Below are 17,154 nucleotides of genomic sequence, written 5' to 3'. Positions count from 1 at the left end.
CAAGCAGAGGAAAAACCACAGAAGAACATTACAGGAAGTCCCCAAGCAAACAGAATAAGGAAATATAAACTATGTGGGACACTTCATATAACAAGGGTATATTGTGTAGAGGTGGTTTACGGCCTTCAGACTGATTAACTAAGCACTTTCACCAGGAGGGAAACAAGCACTTGCATACAGTACACATATGCACGCACATACTTATGCACATATACGCACACACACACAAGCACACACACTCACATGAGCACCTTACCAACAGAACAATTACAATCTGGTCCTTTGGAAATCAGCGGGATTTGGGTTTTATCACAGTTGTACTGAGTTATTTTATTAAATCAAAATATAATTAATTCTGAAGTCTTATGCACGAGGAAAAAAGCAAAGGGGCAACATTTTCTACAATCATTATGGCTTCTGGTGTGATCTTTTGAATAGCAATTAAGATAACATTAGTGGTGACGTCTATACCCTGTGCTGCTTGCATTTCTCCTGATATGATGAAAAAATCTTAATGGCAAGCATCTGTCTTGTTTCTTGTTGATCAAAATGTTTTCTCTTGATCTTCAGTACTATGCCAGTGACTGATCAGCAACACAACACACAACAGAACAGAATACCATAAACCGCTATCCTGTTTTAATGACTTTGAATGCTGCACCAAGATGGGCTGGGATGAAAATATAAAGTCTGGATTTAGTGTGGTCCACCTCACTGGCGTTATTCAGGAATGTGAAAGAAGAAAATAGTAATCATGTTCATCATTAGGATTGGCAATGGCAGCTAGATTTGCAAAAAACAAAAACAAAAAAGTGACCATTAAGATGCTATTTATATATTTTCCCTTTTGTCTTCAAATACCATCCTCAAAAGAAATTGTAATGTAATGCATAATTCATGATTTCTGTTGAATGGAAACAGAATGCTAACGGTTGTTGGCGTTAAAGTTGTTTTCAAAGAGACCACGCACACACATGCTCTGCGATTACCCTCGGTAGGAACAGACTGTTCTACTGAAACTGTGTGGGGGTTCTGTCGTGGGCCATCATACCTCATTTCCCTTTATAGGTTACTCAGCAGACAGAACCAGACCTCTTCATATAGCAATCTAGTTTTAAAAACAGAGTAAATTGATGTGCTTTCACATAATCATTAGTTCCCTTTGAAATTACTTTGTAAGAAATGATGGCAGTTGAATCTTAAAAAATATTTTTCAGTTAATTCTATTGCCACATCATTCCTGACATTGGCAACATAATGAACGCAGTTTGTTCGTATTTTTTCTCGCTGGGATCCCCTGGGTGCTGATCAAGAGTACTGCAGGAACACACCAGGCCTTCTCAGAGCTCATGTGGAAACCCCAGGATGGCCATAAAAGCTGCACACCAAAGCATTTGAAGCCAATAACAACGCTTACAGTGCCGTTGTTACCCAATTAAAACTTTCTCTGCTCTTGTGAAGAATTTCATTGACTTGTTTTTGCAGTACACAGAATTAGTGAAGTACTGGAACGACCTTGGACGGTCTACACAGAAAACTGTAAGTACTTACCAACATGGTTCCACAGGAATACCCCCAGGTATCAAGTATAAGGGTAGAACATAGGATTCATTACAACATGAATTGTAAATCACTTCATCTCTCGCAAACAATTGGGCTTTATTTATCAATAAAAATATACAATAGGGAAAATAGTTTCCTTTTCTCCTTTTTCCAAACCGTGACGTTTTATTTGAAGTCTTTTCAGAATTTTAGTTTTCCAAAATATGTTAATACGCTCTTTCCAAAGAAGATCCAATCCAGAGACACAATGGTTAACCTCACCTCCACAACAGCACCTCCTCTCAATCCAAACAGGGTGACATGATCCCAGGAGGGGGGAGGAAAGATGGCTGGAGGGTCGTCTCTGTGACCAGGCACCCAATCTAGGGGCTGTGTTCCAAAATGTGCTCTCCAAACAGACGGGCCAGAGTGTGTGCCTCGGGCTCCCAGTCCTCCAGGTCGGAGTAGCTGAGCTCAGGCAGCGCTGTGGCCAGCCCCAGGGAGCTGATGGACCCCGAGAGGGAGCCCCGACCCTCGTAGGCGTAGGTCTGCAGTGAGTCATAGGGTGGCCCTCTATTGTCCTGGTCTGCCTCCACGACTTTCTGCCTGATGACACGGTGAATGATGTCATTGCTGTCCAGGACCGAACAGGAGGAAGCCGACAGGCTGCTCCCGCCTACTCGCGGATGGCAGCCAATCACCAACCAGGCGGCTTCTGGCTCCACCTCTCGACGGTGGCGTAGCCTCCTCGGCTCTGAGGAAGCGGGGTTGCGTAGCGCAGCGATGTCGAAGGCCTCCGTGTCCTCCTCCCCGCCGCCCTCGTCGTCGTAGGTTACCACGTTCTCACGGACGTCCTCCTCAGAGAGAATGAGAGGTTCCTTATTGGCTTTCTTGCTGCGCAGGGTCAGGAACATTACCACTATGGCTGGGGAGGAGAGCGAGTGAGGGAGAAAGCGAGAAAGAGAGAGGTCTCACAAGTCATGTGTTGTATTTGTGTGAATACATTGTATTCATGAGCATATTCCCGCTGACACACAAACACATACGTACACAGACACACACCAGAACTAACCCAGAAGTATGAGGATGCAGAGGAGGATGGCGATGAAGGCTCCGGTGCTGAGGCCTGCCGTGGAGAGGAAGGCCTGGGCCTGGCAGAGGTTGTGCCCCCTGGTGCCTCGGAGGCACACACACACACGCATGTTCAGGGTGGTGGTACTGCTCAGCATGGGCTCCCCCCCATCCCACACCACCACCGACAGATGATACGACTCCTGCTCCACCTTCTGGAACCCACGCCGGCGTGATATGATGCTGGCTGTGTTGTCTGGCGGGACAGATGGATGGTGCGAGAGGGGAAGTGAGTGACACAATAACAAAAAGCATCCACACATTCAGACAGTTTCCTGTCATTGAGTCCTCACTGGTTTTTAACACATACACCAAACCCACGAATGCGTCCACCCATCCCTAACTTCTCTACACGCATTAGCTGTGTTATCTTTTAGAGTAGAGTGTGAACAGATAGCGCCTGCCTCTCCAGCCTTTATTAACACTGAAGCTAACAATTAGCTTTGTCTCTGTCTTTATTTCAGGGTTTCTCTCTCTCTCTCTCTCTCTCTCTCTCTCTCTCTCTCTCTCTCTCTCTCTCTCTCTCTCTCTCTCTCTCTCTCTCTCTCTCTCTCTCTCTCTCTCTCTCTCTCTCTCTCTCTCTCTCTCTCTCTCTCTCTCTCTCTCTCTCTCTCTCTCTCTCTCTCTCTCTCTCTCTCTCTCTCTCTCTCTCTCTCTCTCTCTCTCTCTCTCTCTCTCTCTCTCTCTCTCTCTCTCTCTCTCTCTCTCTCTCTCTCTCTCTCTCTCTCTCTCTCCATCCCTTCTCTGGGCTGGAGCTGCTCACCGGAGGGGTGAGGACCGGAGACCCACCACATGGGGTGGGGGTGGGGGGGGGATGGAGAGGGTGGTGTGGAGTCATTTTGATCATCATTTGATCTCTCTCTCTCTCCCTGCCTGTGCAGCAGCATTGTTCATTCCTTTTGGAAAGCTTCCAGCAGATACTCCCAGTCCCACACGGCGCCCCACAGCCACACATTGGTATGCACAATCACTGCCTGCATCTTCACAATGCACACTCATTTCCCCACAAGGCTCCCAGCTATGCTACTAAAGCATGTCACACAAGATGGCGAGAGACAAGAGTGTGTTGAAGTGTTTACGTGTGTGTGATGCGTGATTGTCTGTCCGGGAGGGAGGGGGGAGGGGGGAGGGGGGGGAGGGGGAGGGGAGGGGTCATATGTGTGTGTACTTTCGTGCCTGTGTGCACGTGTGCGTTTGGTTGTGGGTCAGCACTAGCATCCTGCGACTGTGTAGATATCAACAAATGTATTCTGGCGCAGCCCATGGGAGATACCATGGTTGGATGCCTTCATTTGCATTGGGATGCTATCGACTTGCAGCTGTCTCCATCCCTCAAGACATCCCCAAGCCTGGCCCATGAGCTGTTAGTCTAAATTCATTAATGTTCCTCACCCACAATGGGTGACACACAGGTAAACAATGGAAGATTGTTTTTCTCACCTAGAACCCTTCCATTTGTATATCTCTCTGTCTATTTTGTACTATCTCGGTCTTAGTCTCTTTCTCTCTTTTTTTATCTGTCTCTCTCTGTCTGTCAGTCACGGCAAATAGCTACTGTACACCAAAGGAAATGGAGCGAAAGAGAGGACGGGCTCGTATTAAAATGGATGGACTGGAGAAAAAAGGGAAGAGACAAAGGTGAAAACGAAAGACTGAGGGGATAAAGAGGAAGGAATAGTGGGACTAGTCAAAGCACTGGGAAGGCGAGCGATGACAAGGACACGAGTGTGGTTGTGAAAGTGAAGCATAACACAGAACAATGCTACCAAAGTCAAACCAACACTCGGATTCTCTCATCCTTGCTATTGATTGCTGTCATCCATTATTCTGGCCTTACACTCCACTCCGAGTCAATTGCCATGATAGCAAGAAACTCTCAGGCAACAGCCAGGAAAGAGCAGAAGACTGGGAACATTACATTTCGGAGAAAAGAAAGGAAAGGAGAAGAAAGAAACAACATAGGTTACCAAGGAAACACCACCGCAGGTTCCTCCTGATATGGAAGGATTCTCAGAGGACTGGGGGAGTGTAAACAGGGCAAACTGCTCCACTACAAACAGCACCAGATATGTTTGTGTTTGGTTATGATGCTCAATCTGCCTGAGTAATCTCTCTCCAGACGCCGCTTATCTCAGTGGATTATCCTGGTAAACTAACACAGCGACTGGGGCTGGCCTCTGGACTCTCTCAGTCCTCACCACTGTTCCCTTAACAGTTAGACTTCATCCACAAACCCCCTGAAGCTGGGCAGAGGAAGGACACCGCTGGGCCCAATACATTGGATCTTCTCACTAATATTTAGATTTAATGTTAGAATTAAACACCACAGGGACACCACAGAAAACTGCACTGATAATGCCAAAAGGCACATGTTGGATTAGACAGAACCACCACTGTTGGAAACAACCTTAAAACAAAAACATCCCAAGTATCCTTCTGTCTTGGTCTGATTCATTTCTCATTTCTAACTTTGTTCCACAGTAGAAATCCTTCATATCTGTTCTTGCTGCTCTGTCCTCACCTTCGTTATCTTTCAAGGTGAAGTTGGGGTTGTCTGGGAGCTCTCTGGGCAGAGCGAAGGAGAAATGACCGTTGGCAAAGTTGTCCATGTCTGCAGGCCTTATGGTCTGGATCACCTGGAGAAGAACAGCAGAACGGGTGATGGGATCAGCAGAACGGGTGATGGGATCAGTGAGGAGAAGTCACACAGACTGCAGAGTCGTAAACAAAACAAGGAAGCACTGCGGGCCAAGCAAATATGTTTATCCAGTATTCGTTCTAGAATGGAGAGCCTGGTTTCTCCATGATTGTGTAGCTAGGTGATACCTGAGCCAAGCTGATCCACTGGAAGCTTTTTAAGATGGCTGTGGTTCCACAGAATAACAAGCTAGTGTCAGGTTGAAAGTTTGACTGGAGCTCCAAGGGACAACATGGTTCAATCCAGAACAGGGGTGAGAGATGTATGTGTGAGAGAGTGAGTGTGTGTTTGTGTGTGCTTTACGCAATGTGCATCAAGTGTGTGTTTTACACATGGCCTATTTCCAGACACCCGTCCCAAAATTCTGTCAGCTCGTGAGTGACTCAGACTGTCATGTTTGTTACATGCAGTACAGCAGGATAGTCTCAAGCAGGCAAGAAACCAATTAGAGAAACTCCTGACCTGGCTGGCACACTCGCTGTGGAGCAACACATCCATCTTGTTAACCTAGGCTAGGACCTTCAATTGTGCAACAGCTTTTCACACAGAAGTGATACATATGAATGCGTGAGAGGGTTCACATAAGATTGGCTAAAAAAGGGTTTACAGAGTATGCATGGATGCATGAGGTCTTCACTGTAGTCCTATATGGGCCCTTATACAGTACGGTAAAATTATACTATCAGATCCAAATACATAGACTTCTATGGACTGGGGAGACTGGAGAACACCATGCAGAAGCAAAAAGTGGCTGCAGGCTAGGTGAAATTGACGATTGTCAACGTAATGAAACAATACATTTGACCAACAGACCGTGAACCTTGCCTCATGTTTCATTTACGATACGTCCCCCCAAAACCGACAAACCTGGTCCCTTCCACAGTCAATGTCCAAAAGATTATTTGTGGAGATTTCAAATCTGACAGTATGCCGCTGTAGTAACATGAAACTATCCCTTACTTCTCCTCTACATTCTTTTTTTTTTCATTGAACAGAGTAGGATAATCTCTTCAAAATACATTCTTCCAAACATGACCAACAAAATTTTTCAGGAATTAATGTGTTGCAGTGATGGTAGAAATCCTCTCCACGTTCAGGGGGTCTTAGCATGCGTGTCTACTGATGCCCCCAGCCAAGCTAACTGATTATACACTGGCTGCAGTCTGCTTAGTAATCTCCATTTGAGGAGGAAAATACGAAGCGAGGAAGAACAGCATAGCGATGTGAATCGCAGCAGTCGTGGTTTGCTGCGCGCGGGCCAAATCTGAATGAGAGATGATAAACATTTTGTACGAAAGAGGAGCTGTGTTGGGTTTAATGCAGCTGCTATCTGCTGGTGAAGACACGGATGCAGGCTGAATAATTTATGGGTTCAAGAGGCTGCAAAGTCTGCAGCTCGGCAGATAAATCCTTTCCTGATGGTGTCAGACACACAAAGGGGTGAAGGAGTATGTGTGGGAGTCTGTTTGTGTGAGTGAAAGAGAAGCAAAGTAAGACAGGTTGAGAGTAATAGAGAGAGTGAGAAAGCAAAAGAGAGAGCAAGCGAGAGAGAGAAATATTGTATTTTATTTTATACTGTGTGCACGTCTAACCTGGCCAACTCTGGAACTTTCACACACTATGATGTCGTCATCCTCCCCTGCGATGGCCGGAGCGTTGTCATTGACGTCCAGCACCTGAATGGTCACGGGAACCTGGCTGACCAGACGAGGGTTGTCTGGACGACAGAGAAACACGTGATAATAAAGCAGTGGATTACACATAAAGCATTGAAAACTCCTATGAAATGCAGGTCAAACTGAAGCCGGTCTCATGATATGTCAGGCTTCCTCCAGCCCACCGGGGCTCCTCCCACTTCTTCACGTGCCAGTGTTCTGTCCAGGCCTCATGGAAAGCAGACACTTATGGTGCACACATCTCTGCTCTATTAAGGTTAGCTCCCTGCTGAGCCCAGCTCCACCCGTGTGTGTCTGATTTGGTGTGCCTGTGTGTGTGTGTGTGACGGGTTAGCATGTCTCCTGGGTTTGGACATAGCGCATGCACTCAGGCCAAATGTAAACTCCCTTTGATAGGTGACCCGGTCGCTCAGCTGCTCCCTGCAAAGCTCTCGTTCTCCTCCCCCCCCTCCTATTTTTCCCTCTCTCTCAGTCTCTCCCCATGCTATCTCTCTGTCATTACGTCTCCTCCTATCTTCTTTTCATGCTCGGCCCCTCCTTGCCTTATCACTGCATGCTGCTGTATCTCTCTCGGTCGACATAAACAAGTCCAGAGAAAAGTGAGGATTGATTTATCAATTCATTCAGTTGACTTAACACCATCCAAACTTCGTAGCGTCACACATATTGATGGCTAGTCCGGTCCATTAGCTCCTGCCTTTTGTGCAAGAGAGGGGAAAGCTAAGGATAATTGTCCGAATAAGCACTGACGAGAAACAAGAAAATAGTGGGAAAGTAAGAATTGATTGCCCTTCTGCACCCTCTTCAGTCTCATGGTGTAAAGCCAGGGTGATGTATTTTTTACCTGCATTGGATATAGAACTGAGTAACAGTGGGATTCTATGCAGACTGGGAAATGCTTTATCCACGTGTAGAAGGCAAAACCATTTAGAATAGGACAGACCTATTATGTGTCATCTGCATTCAAGGTTTTTTTGTGTTATTGGTATCAGAGTGCATTTTGAAATATACTTTTTATACACGTGTTATAATGAAGAGGCTACCATGGCTACCACTGTTTCACCACAAAGGTTCAGCACAAGTGTGATGCTAGTGCTCTTTCAGGAAGAACACAGCCCCACTCACCCCCATCACCCTGTGTGACTCCCCAGTCAACACTGTGGAGTCCTTCCGCTTCCTGGGCACTATCCTCTCCCAGGACCTCAAGTGGGAACTGAACATCAGCTCCCTCATCAAGAAAGCACAACAGAGGATGTACTTCCTTTGGCAGCTGAAGAAGTTCAACCTGCCAAAGACAATGATGGTGCACTTCTACTCAGCCATCATTGAGTCCATCCTCACCTCCTCCATCACCGTCTGGTACGCTGCTGCCACTGCCAAGGACAAGAGCAGGCTGCAGCGTATCATCCACACTTCTGAGAAGGTGATTGGCTGCAATCTGCCTACCCTCGAGGACCTGCACACCTCGAGGACCCTGAGGCTAGCAAGGAAGATTGTGGCCGACTCCTCCCACCCTGGACACTCCCTGTTTCAGTCACTCCCCTCCGGCAGAAGGCTGCGGTCCATCAGGACCAATACCTCACGCCACAAAAACAGTTTCTTCCCTTCCGCTGTTGGCCTCTTCAACAAGGCCAAGGGACCACACTGACTCTAATGACTTCCTGCTTAAAACACACTGCTTTTTGCACTGCATTACAAAATTGTATCTTGTACATTTGTATTTTTTGTAATATTTGTATTTTTGTATTTTTATATTGTAAATTACGGCAACTTATATTTTATTTTATTGTATATTTTATTTAATTCTAATTCCACTTAGTACTGCTAGTTTATGTACCCTTAGGATAGATAGTCCACATATTTAAATTTGAGGTCCCTATATGTTTATTGTATGCACCTTCCTGCCAAAGCAAATTCCTTGTCTGTGCAAACTTTCATGGCGAATAAATCCCATTCTTCTTCTTCTTTCACTAGACACAGTAACGATGGGTTATTGCACAGTCTGTTTAATGTAGAACTGGCTGTGGAAATGTACTGTACAAAAGACTTCCAAACAGGTTATGTGTGGCCAACTGTACTACAGCTCAGAGTTTCAGTAGCTGCTCTTCTTCTCTTGTTTCTGGAGTGCTACTCACCGACCTCAGCGGCCATGACAGTGATGTTGTGCCAGGCCACGCCCTCCCTGTCCAGAGGCTGAGTGGTCCTGATGAAGCCGCTGTTGACACCCACTGTGAAATACACCGGACCCTCCTCACTGTTATCTATGAAATACCTGCGCACAGAAAAGCCAAGGGTTGATGAACAAATTAAGAAGTAGATTCATGGATTATTCCTTTTCGATCCCACAGAAAAATGGGAAACCTTCACATGACCGTACAACCATTCAAATGGAAGCCCCTTCTGAAGAGGTTTCTCTCTGCTTTTGTTACCTTACGAGGCTCTTGGTGCTGTCAGGGTCCTGGGCGGTCACCATGCCAACCTGCGTTCCACTGGGCGAGTTCTCGTAGACATCCATGATGTAGTAGTCCATGGAGAAGAGTGGGGGCTCGTCCACATCGCCCACGATGACCCGCAGCGAGGTGGAGTCCCTGAAGGGGCCGAGGTGGGAGAAGCGAGGGTCCAGATGTGTGTTGACGCCCTCGATGTGAAGTGTGTGGGTCTTCCTCTTCTCATAGTTCAAAGGCTGCAGACCAAACAAACTGATGGTCAGTTCCACTGATTCATTAGCATTTGTGCGCTACTTGGGCTATCCAAAACATCGTCCCATAAAGGTGCCTTGGTATCCTAAGATAGATGTCTTTTTACCACGGAGGCCCACAATCCAGTATATTGCTATACAAAACAAAACAACCCAACCTAGCCTCCAAAGAAATGAAAAGCTGTACAGTGTGTGTGGATCGGCAGCTACCTGTTTGAGTGAGATGATCCCCTCCCCGTGCTCGCTGTCAGTGCTGATGGAGAACACGGCAGCAGCTTCGGGGTTGGTGATGACGTAATCCATCTCTGCATTCACCCCGAGGTCCTCGTCGCTGGCCTTGATTCTGCCGACAGCCTTGCCCACGGCGGCCGACTCGGACACGTAGAGCTGATAGCTCTCTGAGATCAATAGATGAGTTTGAAATGGTCACCATTACAACACGGCTGACATTACCTTCGCATTACCACGGATGGCATTACCTCTGTCTTACAAGCCCGCCCCTTATTTTCTCTACAATCAGTTTTCCATTATCATCTTCAATAAAAAACTGGAAAATGTTCTGTTTATTATTGCACGGATGTAATTGTTGTTTTCACAAGGTCTATGATGTACGTACGTTGTGACAGAAAGTAAATCGGTATCTGTCTGACCATAGAAGTCTGGTAAAATGGTCCACAAATAGAATGCAGTACAAATGAATTGCATTTCTTGAGCTGGGATGGGATGTTTAAAGCCCCTCCGGGACAGAGATAAGGTGTTTGTACGCACTCTGTGGGAATCTGGGTGGGTTGTCGTTGACATCAGTCAGAGTGACGTTGACAGTTGTGGTCCCTGATAGGCCGCCCACGGAGCCCGCCATATCCTTGGCCTGGACAACCAGGAAGTAGCGTTCCCTAGCCTCACGGTCCATACCTGCCAGGGCCGTCCTGATCACACCTGCAGTGGAGGGAGAGAGGGAGGAAGGGGGGGGGAGAAACAAGAAGGGGGAGGGTAGCACTGGGGTGAACAATCCTCTATAGGGGACACACCAGAAACAATCACAATAGTGTGTGTGTGCGTGTGGTGAAGGAATATGAGGGAACAGCTGCTCTACAGAGATATATTATTTGCACTGCACCCATCACATGTACATATACGTAATTTGTTGACATTTCACTGAGAGAGACACAGATAAAATCAGGGGTGGACCTGGCACAATTCACGCTAAATAAATAGTTTTAGTCCCCCACTCCCGTCTCCACATAGACAAATGCACTATCTCTTCTTTTCCTCTCCTCTCCTCACCTCTATCCTCCCCTCCACTCTGACCTCCAGTTCTTCTCCAGTTCCCTCTTCTCTCTTCCCTTCTCCTCCCTTCTCCTCCTCTCTCCTCCTCTCTCCTCCCTTATCCTCCTCTCTCCTCCTCTCTCCTCCCTTCTCCTCCTCTCTCCTCCTCTCTCCTCCCTTCTCCTCCTCTCTCCTCCTCTCTCCTCCCTTCTCCTCCTCTCTCCTCCTCTCTCCTCCTCTCTCCTCCTCTCTCCTCCCTTCTCCTCCTCTCTCCTCCTCTCTCCTCCTCTCTCCTCCTCTCTCCTCCTCTCTCCTCCTCTCTCCTCCTCTCTCCTCCCTTCTCCTCCTCTCTCCTCTCTCCTCTTCCCTTCTCCTCTCTCCTCCTCTCTCCTCCTCTCTCCTCCCTTCTCCTCTCTCCTCCTCTCTCCTCTTCCCTTCTCCTCCTCTCTCCTCTCCTCTGCCCTCCAGTCCTTCCAGTCCCTCCTCTCTCCTCCTCTCTCCTCCTCTCTCCTCCCTTCTCCTCCTCTCTCCTCCTCTCTCCTCTCCTCTGCCCTCCAGTCCTACCAGTCCCTCTCTTCTCTCCTCTTCTCACCTCCTCTCTCTTCCTCTCTGCTCCTCTCTCCTTTTCTCACCTCCTCTCTCTTCCTCTCTCCTCCTCTCTCCTCTCCTCACCTACCCCCCTCTCTCCACACCTCTATTCCCTGCTCAGCCCGCAGGCCCTGCTACGCTGCATTACTCGCTTCGGAGCTCTATGAAGGAGACTGCCATCTGCCCAGCTCCAGCCCCAAAGACTGCGAGGGGTGTTCACAGGGGAGCAAACAGATTGACCAGGCAGCCTGCACCTGTAACAAAGGCCACAGGGTGTGTGTGCATCGTGCATGTGTGCTGCCGTGGTGGAGGAGGCATGGGTGTTTGATGTGAGAGGACGGGAGGATCGGACCACAAGGTTGTCCTCACAACAGCAAAGCAGCTGGATCAGTCAAATAACTGGCCCAACACAGTATTCTAAAACACGCACTGTTGACCAATATGTGGAGACTATGTGTATGTACATGTGTATGGGTGTGTGCATGGGCGTATGGGAGTAGAAGGGTCAGTTGAACGCTTGTACCAGGGTCAGTCATCCGTTAAAAAGATTATAAAGGCCAAGTATTGCAGACATTGACAGAGGAGATACAGTATGTCATGGAAGACTATGTTTGTTGACCTGAGAGAACCTTTAAGCTTAATTTCCTCATTAAAAATAAAATAAAAAACGTTTTATGTGGCTGTGGTTTGTGGAAAGCCTTGAAAGAAAGGAAATGCAAATGACCACCCTGACTCAACCAGCTAGTTTGTGTGCTTGATGTACAGTATTACATTAGACCAACATAGCTACAGTTCTGTAACAGATGTAATGCTGGAATCCAGTAGAACAAGATAACGGAAATGTGAAATATTGTGAAAATTCAAAACTACCCAACTATCATGGTTATTCAGATTAGGTATCCTTTTTTGTAAGTGTCGAGGTATTTAGATTGTGAGTTGATGTGCTAAAGAGCTTTGCAATTTGAAAGAAAAGGGGTTGCCATGTGACAGCCAATTTAGAACGCTAATAGTTCAAAAATAGCTTATCAAATAACAATCAAAATTGTAATATCTAATGGGAATAGAAAAATATTTTTTTCAGTTGGTTTGTCATCTCTGCTTTTACTTTTGAACCTTCATTTTACAAAACCACAGTGCAAACATGGGCCCAGGGCACCAGAATCTCAAATGAGGGCCTGAGGGTGAAGGAGGGTGGTGAGAGAGGTGATTGAGAACCTGGACTTGTAATCAATGAGTGTGTGGGTAAACAAGCCAGCGGGTATTGACGGAGCTGGGGTTTGATACACACTTTATGTCAAATCAATATCATCAATACTGCCAGTGGTGTGGAACAGCTTGGACGAGAGATCAGAGCTCAGCATTACACTGAAAAGAGCTGGAGAGCTGCCACATGCAGGGATGGAAGGGGAGGGAGAGAGGGAGGGCTGAGGAGAAGAACAAAACATTGAAAGGCTCGAAGGATTTAAGATAGTAAGGGGAACATTCATGAGGACAGTGAGAGTAGAAGTGTCAATATAGTCTGACTTCATTTCACTTCAACCCCCAATCTAAAGAGTGCTTTGAGTCTCTTTCTATAATCATACTCACAGCGCTGTTGTTCTATTTGCCTCATTTTGTCAGTTCTTTTCCTTCTCCAAAAGCCCAAGGATAGTAGTTCTCATAATATTTCAAGTGTTCATAAAACCATTGCAGAAGCATACTAAATTCCCAAGGACACTAGTATATGCCTTAGCATATGAAGATGCATGGAGGAATGCCTAAAATGCTGGCAACTGTTCAGATCGTTCTGCCTTTGCTTCAGAAATCCTGTGCTGCTATTCATCAAGATTTCTCTCTTATGCTCGTCTTTCATGAATGGGTGGATGTACAATAGAAAGGAAAGAATAAAAAGCTAAGAAATAGTCTCGACCCTACCAGAACAAATGAACAGAGCTGCAGACTCAGCCCCAGAGAATGTCTTGGAAATTGCATCAAACAGATCGCATGCCAGAAACCACCTACCTGCACCAGTAAGTTCAGCTGTCAGCACAATAAAAGTACAACATTGTTAAACATCCCTTCAGCTTTCAGCCGGGAGTGTACAGAGGAACAGAAAACAAGAATAATGTACTGCAATGTGGTTGGGAATATTTTACAGCAAATAATTTGTATAATAATAATAATTTGTTGTGTACATGAAAGGGTTTAACCATGTAGCTTTCCTCCCTTCGTTTTCACGCCCTGTTTGTTTGTGTTTCTCACATAAGTGGTTCATGAGAAAGCAGGATGTTGACAAATCCTAAAGTTTAAAAACAGCCCACTGCCTTATTTTCTAACATTATACTCTTTTGGTTTTATCCCTTGTATGATGTTTGGGTCTGTGAGACACATTTTCACTGTGAACTAAAAGAAGTTTATACATATTTTCAAATTGAGACTCAAAGGCCTTTGCTCCTTTTCTGTGAGTAATGTATAATATAACTTTTAGCGGTTTCAATCAAGAACCAGGTCTCCATGGCTGTCTGAAAATATCCTGCCTTGTTGCATTCTTTTTTCTTGTATGTGAAACTATAAAACGGCTCATGGGAACCTACACAATTTGTATTATTAATTTTTTGTTACATTGTTTAAATAAACTTTTATAAAATGGACAGTTAATGTTTGTACTTAACCCTGGTTTACTGCTCTGTACCAAACGTTTTATCCCAGAAACCGGGCGAAGATGCTACCACCAATTCTTTAAAATAAATTCATGAAAGGAAGTGAATTTGAACTCTTGAGAATATTCTGAATAACCTTTGGTTCATAAAATATTAAAATCAAATCCTCTTTACAATTTGATAAGAGATATTGACATTCAACATTAACCTGCACCTTCACTGCAATTACGATACCTTGTCAGTGATGGGTAATCAATACTCTTAATGTTGGTGTGATTATAAAATATCCCCACAGGCCATTCATTCATGTCTGTCAATAATTGATATAAACAAGAAACCTTTCATAAATCATATTTTCTCATGTCACTCCCAAGGAAGACCCATCAAATGCACATTTAGCACAGTCAAAACTGCATTTTTATCCAGAAGCAAATTGATTTAATGTGCCAGAAACTGCATTATTAAACAGATCAGATGCTGATAACAATTTCCTTCCAAAGCAGGTGTGATTGTGAATGCAGATGAGTAGCAGCTGGTGGAGTTCACGTTCTGCCAGAGACATCAAAGGATTGTTTCTACCAGTATCCAGTGTAACAGCTGAGTGGGAAGGGCCAAAGATTGCCACCAGACCCCGAAGCATTTTTCTGGTCAAAAGGTATCTGATGTTATATATATATGCTGTCACTTTTGATTTATGGTTTGATTCTTGGCAGGTGGATGGTAGGACAGGTAGAATGCCTCCTCCGTTATCAGGGTCTGTTATCATAAACAGCCCCTAATAACAGGATGGATCGTCCATGTTCCTCAAGATTGCCAAGATTTCCAAGCTATCGAAGAAGATATGGCATGAGGCAAGGATGGAGGACTGTGGGAGTTCATCTTAGCCTATTAGAACAAATCCTTGGGGAGAGCGCTGAGCAGGAGGTAACATATGTCCCTGTCTTGACCCAGCATGCTTTGCAGCTGGCATTGTTCCAGCTCCATACCATGACCAAACTAACACAGTCACTCATTGTAATAGATGAGAGGACTTGTAAAGGGAGAGTGGGTAAATTAGGACCTTGATTTAATCCATTCAAAAGGATTGTACAGGAGGCTTGGTTTGTTGACAGGAATGCTTTCATATTTAGATCTTGGATCAAATGGCCAGTGCCCTATTGATTCTATCTATAAAAAAACATAGACAGAAAATCCATGTCTCTCCATGTCTACCAGCTTCTGTTCTCTCTTACCTATTGGCGTTTACCCCCCACACACATACACACACACATATTGAGACATACATGCACACAAGCACACACACAAACACACAGGAACACTCACATAGTTAGGGTTACACATTGGTTTGAGCAAACCTTGTTATTGACACAAAGGCTTTGAAAATACAAATATGAATTTTTAAAAGGGTCGATTTTCCCCTCACGCTCTTTCAAGGCTTTTTATTTTCAAAGTTCATTAAAGCATGTTCAAGCTTTTCAACTGTTTTGTTAGGGAATTAGGGAGAGAGAGGGAAACGGAGAGAGAGATGGAGAGAGATCGACAGAGAAAGAGAGAGCAAAAGAGAGACCAAAGGGCACCGGAGGGAGGGCAGCTCACCGGTCTTAGGGTCCACAGAGAAGTAAGGCTGTCCCTGCAGGATGCTGTAGACGATCTTAGCGCTGTTCCCATAGGTGGGGTCATCTGCATCTGTGGCTGTCACCTGAACCACCGAAGTGCCTGAGGAGGAGGAAGCAACACTGTCACACAACTGAAGAGTCTGAATCGAGGGCCACAATGACCTTATTTTCGAACTTGTGTGTTGCACACTCTCATTTGAGTTATTGGAACATTGCAATCACATTATCAAAGATACACACACACACACACACACACACACACACACACGGTGAGTACATACCCACGTCAGCCATCTCAGGGACGGTGGCGGCGAGCGGTCCATCAGGGAACCATGGGGCGTTGTCATTGACGTCCTGGACTTTGATGATGAACTCTGACTCGGGTTCCAAGGACCTGTTGGTGTAGCGCTCAACGGCCTGGGCGTGCAGCACGTACTGGCTCTTCTTCTCACGGTCGAGACTCTTGGCAGCATGGATGTCACCCGTCACTTCGTTGATGATGAAGATTGTCCCCGCCCCCTCGCCAGAGAGCAGGTACCTGACGGAACCGTCGCCTTTGTCAGAGTTGGAGTGCAGCTGAAAGATTTGAAACGAAATTTCACATTTTAAAATACAGCACTTGTGCGTTTGGTTGATCTAATCTGTCACATTGACACCTACAGGCCCTTTATAAAGGCCCCTGAGAATTGACGCCGGGAAAACCACGGCAACGTAAAACAAAATAACACTTTCTGAAGTATGGGCTATATAGGTACTGAACAAAGCAAAATAATAAATCCAATTCCCTAACCTAACAAAAAAATAAGAAGTGGGAAAAGTGGAGAAGAGAAACCAGATGAACTGTGTGTTTGGAGCTGCACGGGTTGACATTTTGAGGCTAATGCATTTCCCCTGGTAGCCCTGCCAGAACAAAGCCTCGCTGCTACGTGTGAAATATGAATCAAACACTGAGGGCACGGTACAGTTACTAATTCACACAGTTTTAGCTAGCCCTGGCTAGTTTAGCTGCTTCACTACACTGACTTACATCATCGCAAAGGAGTAAACCTTCGGAAATGGATGACATCTGTGTGATCTGGCACCCTGCCAGCCAGGATTGTTGTTTTGTTTGTCTCTTTCATGTGTCTCAAAGACACGGTGGAATGTTGGTGGCTTAGAACATTCAGAAGTATCCATGGGGATCCCTTGAAACTGATGAAGCAACATCACAGAAAGCTGCTAATGACTGCAGGAAACCTGGGCTGAGGAGACATTTTAGTCCACCTCCGTGCACACACAAACACATGCACACAGACATTCT

At 45.8% G+C, this 17,154-nt stretch overlaps 1 protein-coding gene across 1 annotated transcript; it reads right to left on the bottom strand.

Moving 5' to 3' along the window:
* Positions 1–376: 376 nt before the first annotated feature.
* LOC134036389 (cadherin-18-like) lies at positions 377–16,427 on the bottom strand. Its single transcript, XM_062481320.1, has 10 exons — positions 16,136–16,427; positions 15,835–15,954; positions 10,514–10,681; positions 9,956–10,143; positions 9,477–9,730; positions 9,183–9,319; positions 6,964–7,088; positions 5,195–5,309; positions 2,615–2,869; positions 377–2,467 (listed from the first exon to the last, which is right to left on the bottom strand). The coding sequence occupies exons 1-10, from the start codon at positions 16,146–16,148 to the stop codon at positions 1,926–1,928; spliced, it is 1,917 nt and encodes a 638-aa protein (XP_062337304.1). The 5' UTR covers positions 16,149–16,427; the 3' UTR covers positions 377–1,925.
* Between the last annotated feature and the right edge of the window lie 727 nt (positions 16,428–17,154).

The sequence above is a fragment of the Osmerus eperlanus genome, chromosome 16 (assembly GCF_963692335.1).
Source record: "Osmerus eperlanus chromosome 16, fOsmEpe2.1, whole genome shotgun sequence".
Lineage (NCBI taxonomy): Eukaryota > Metazoa > Chordata > Actinopteri > Osmeriformes > Osmeridae > Osmerus > Osmerus eperlanus.
The sequence above is the reverse complement of the archived record's forward strand: the minus strand, read 5'-3'. Positions and strand labels throughout refer to the sequence as shown.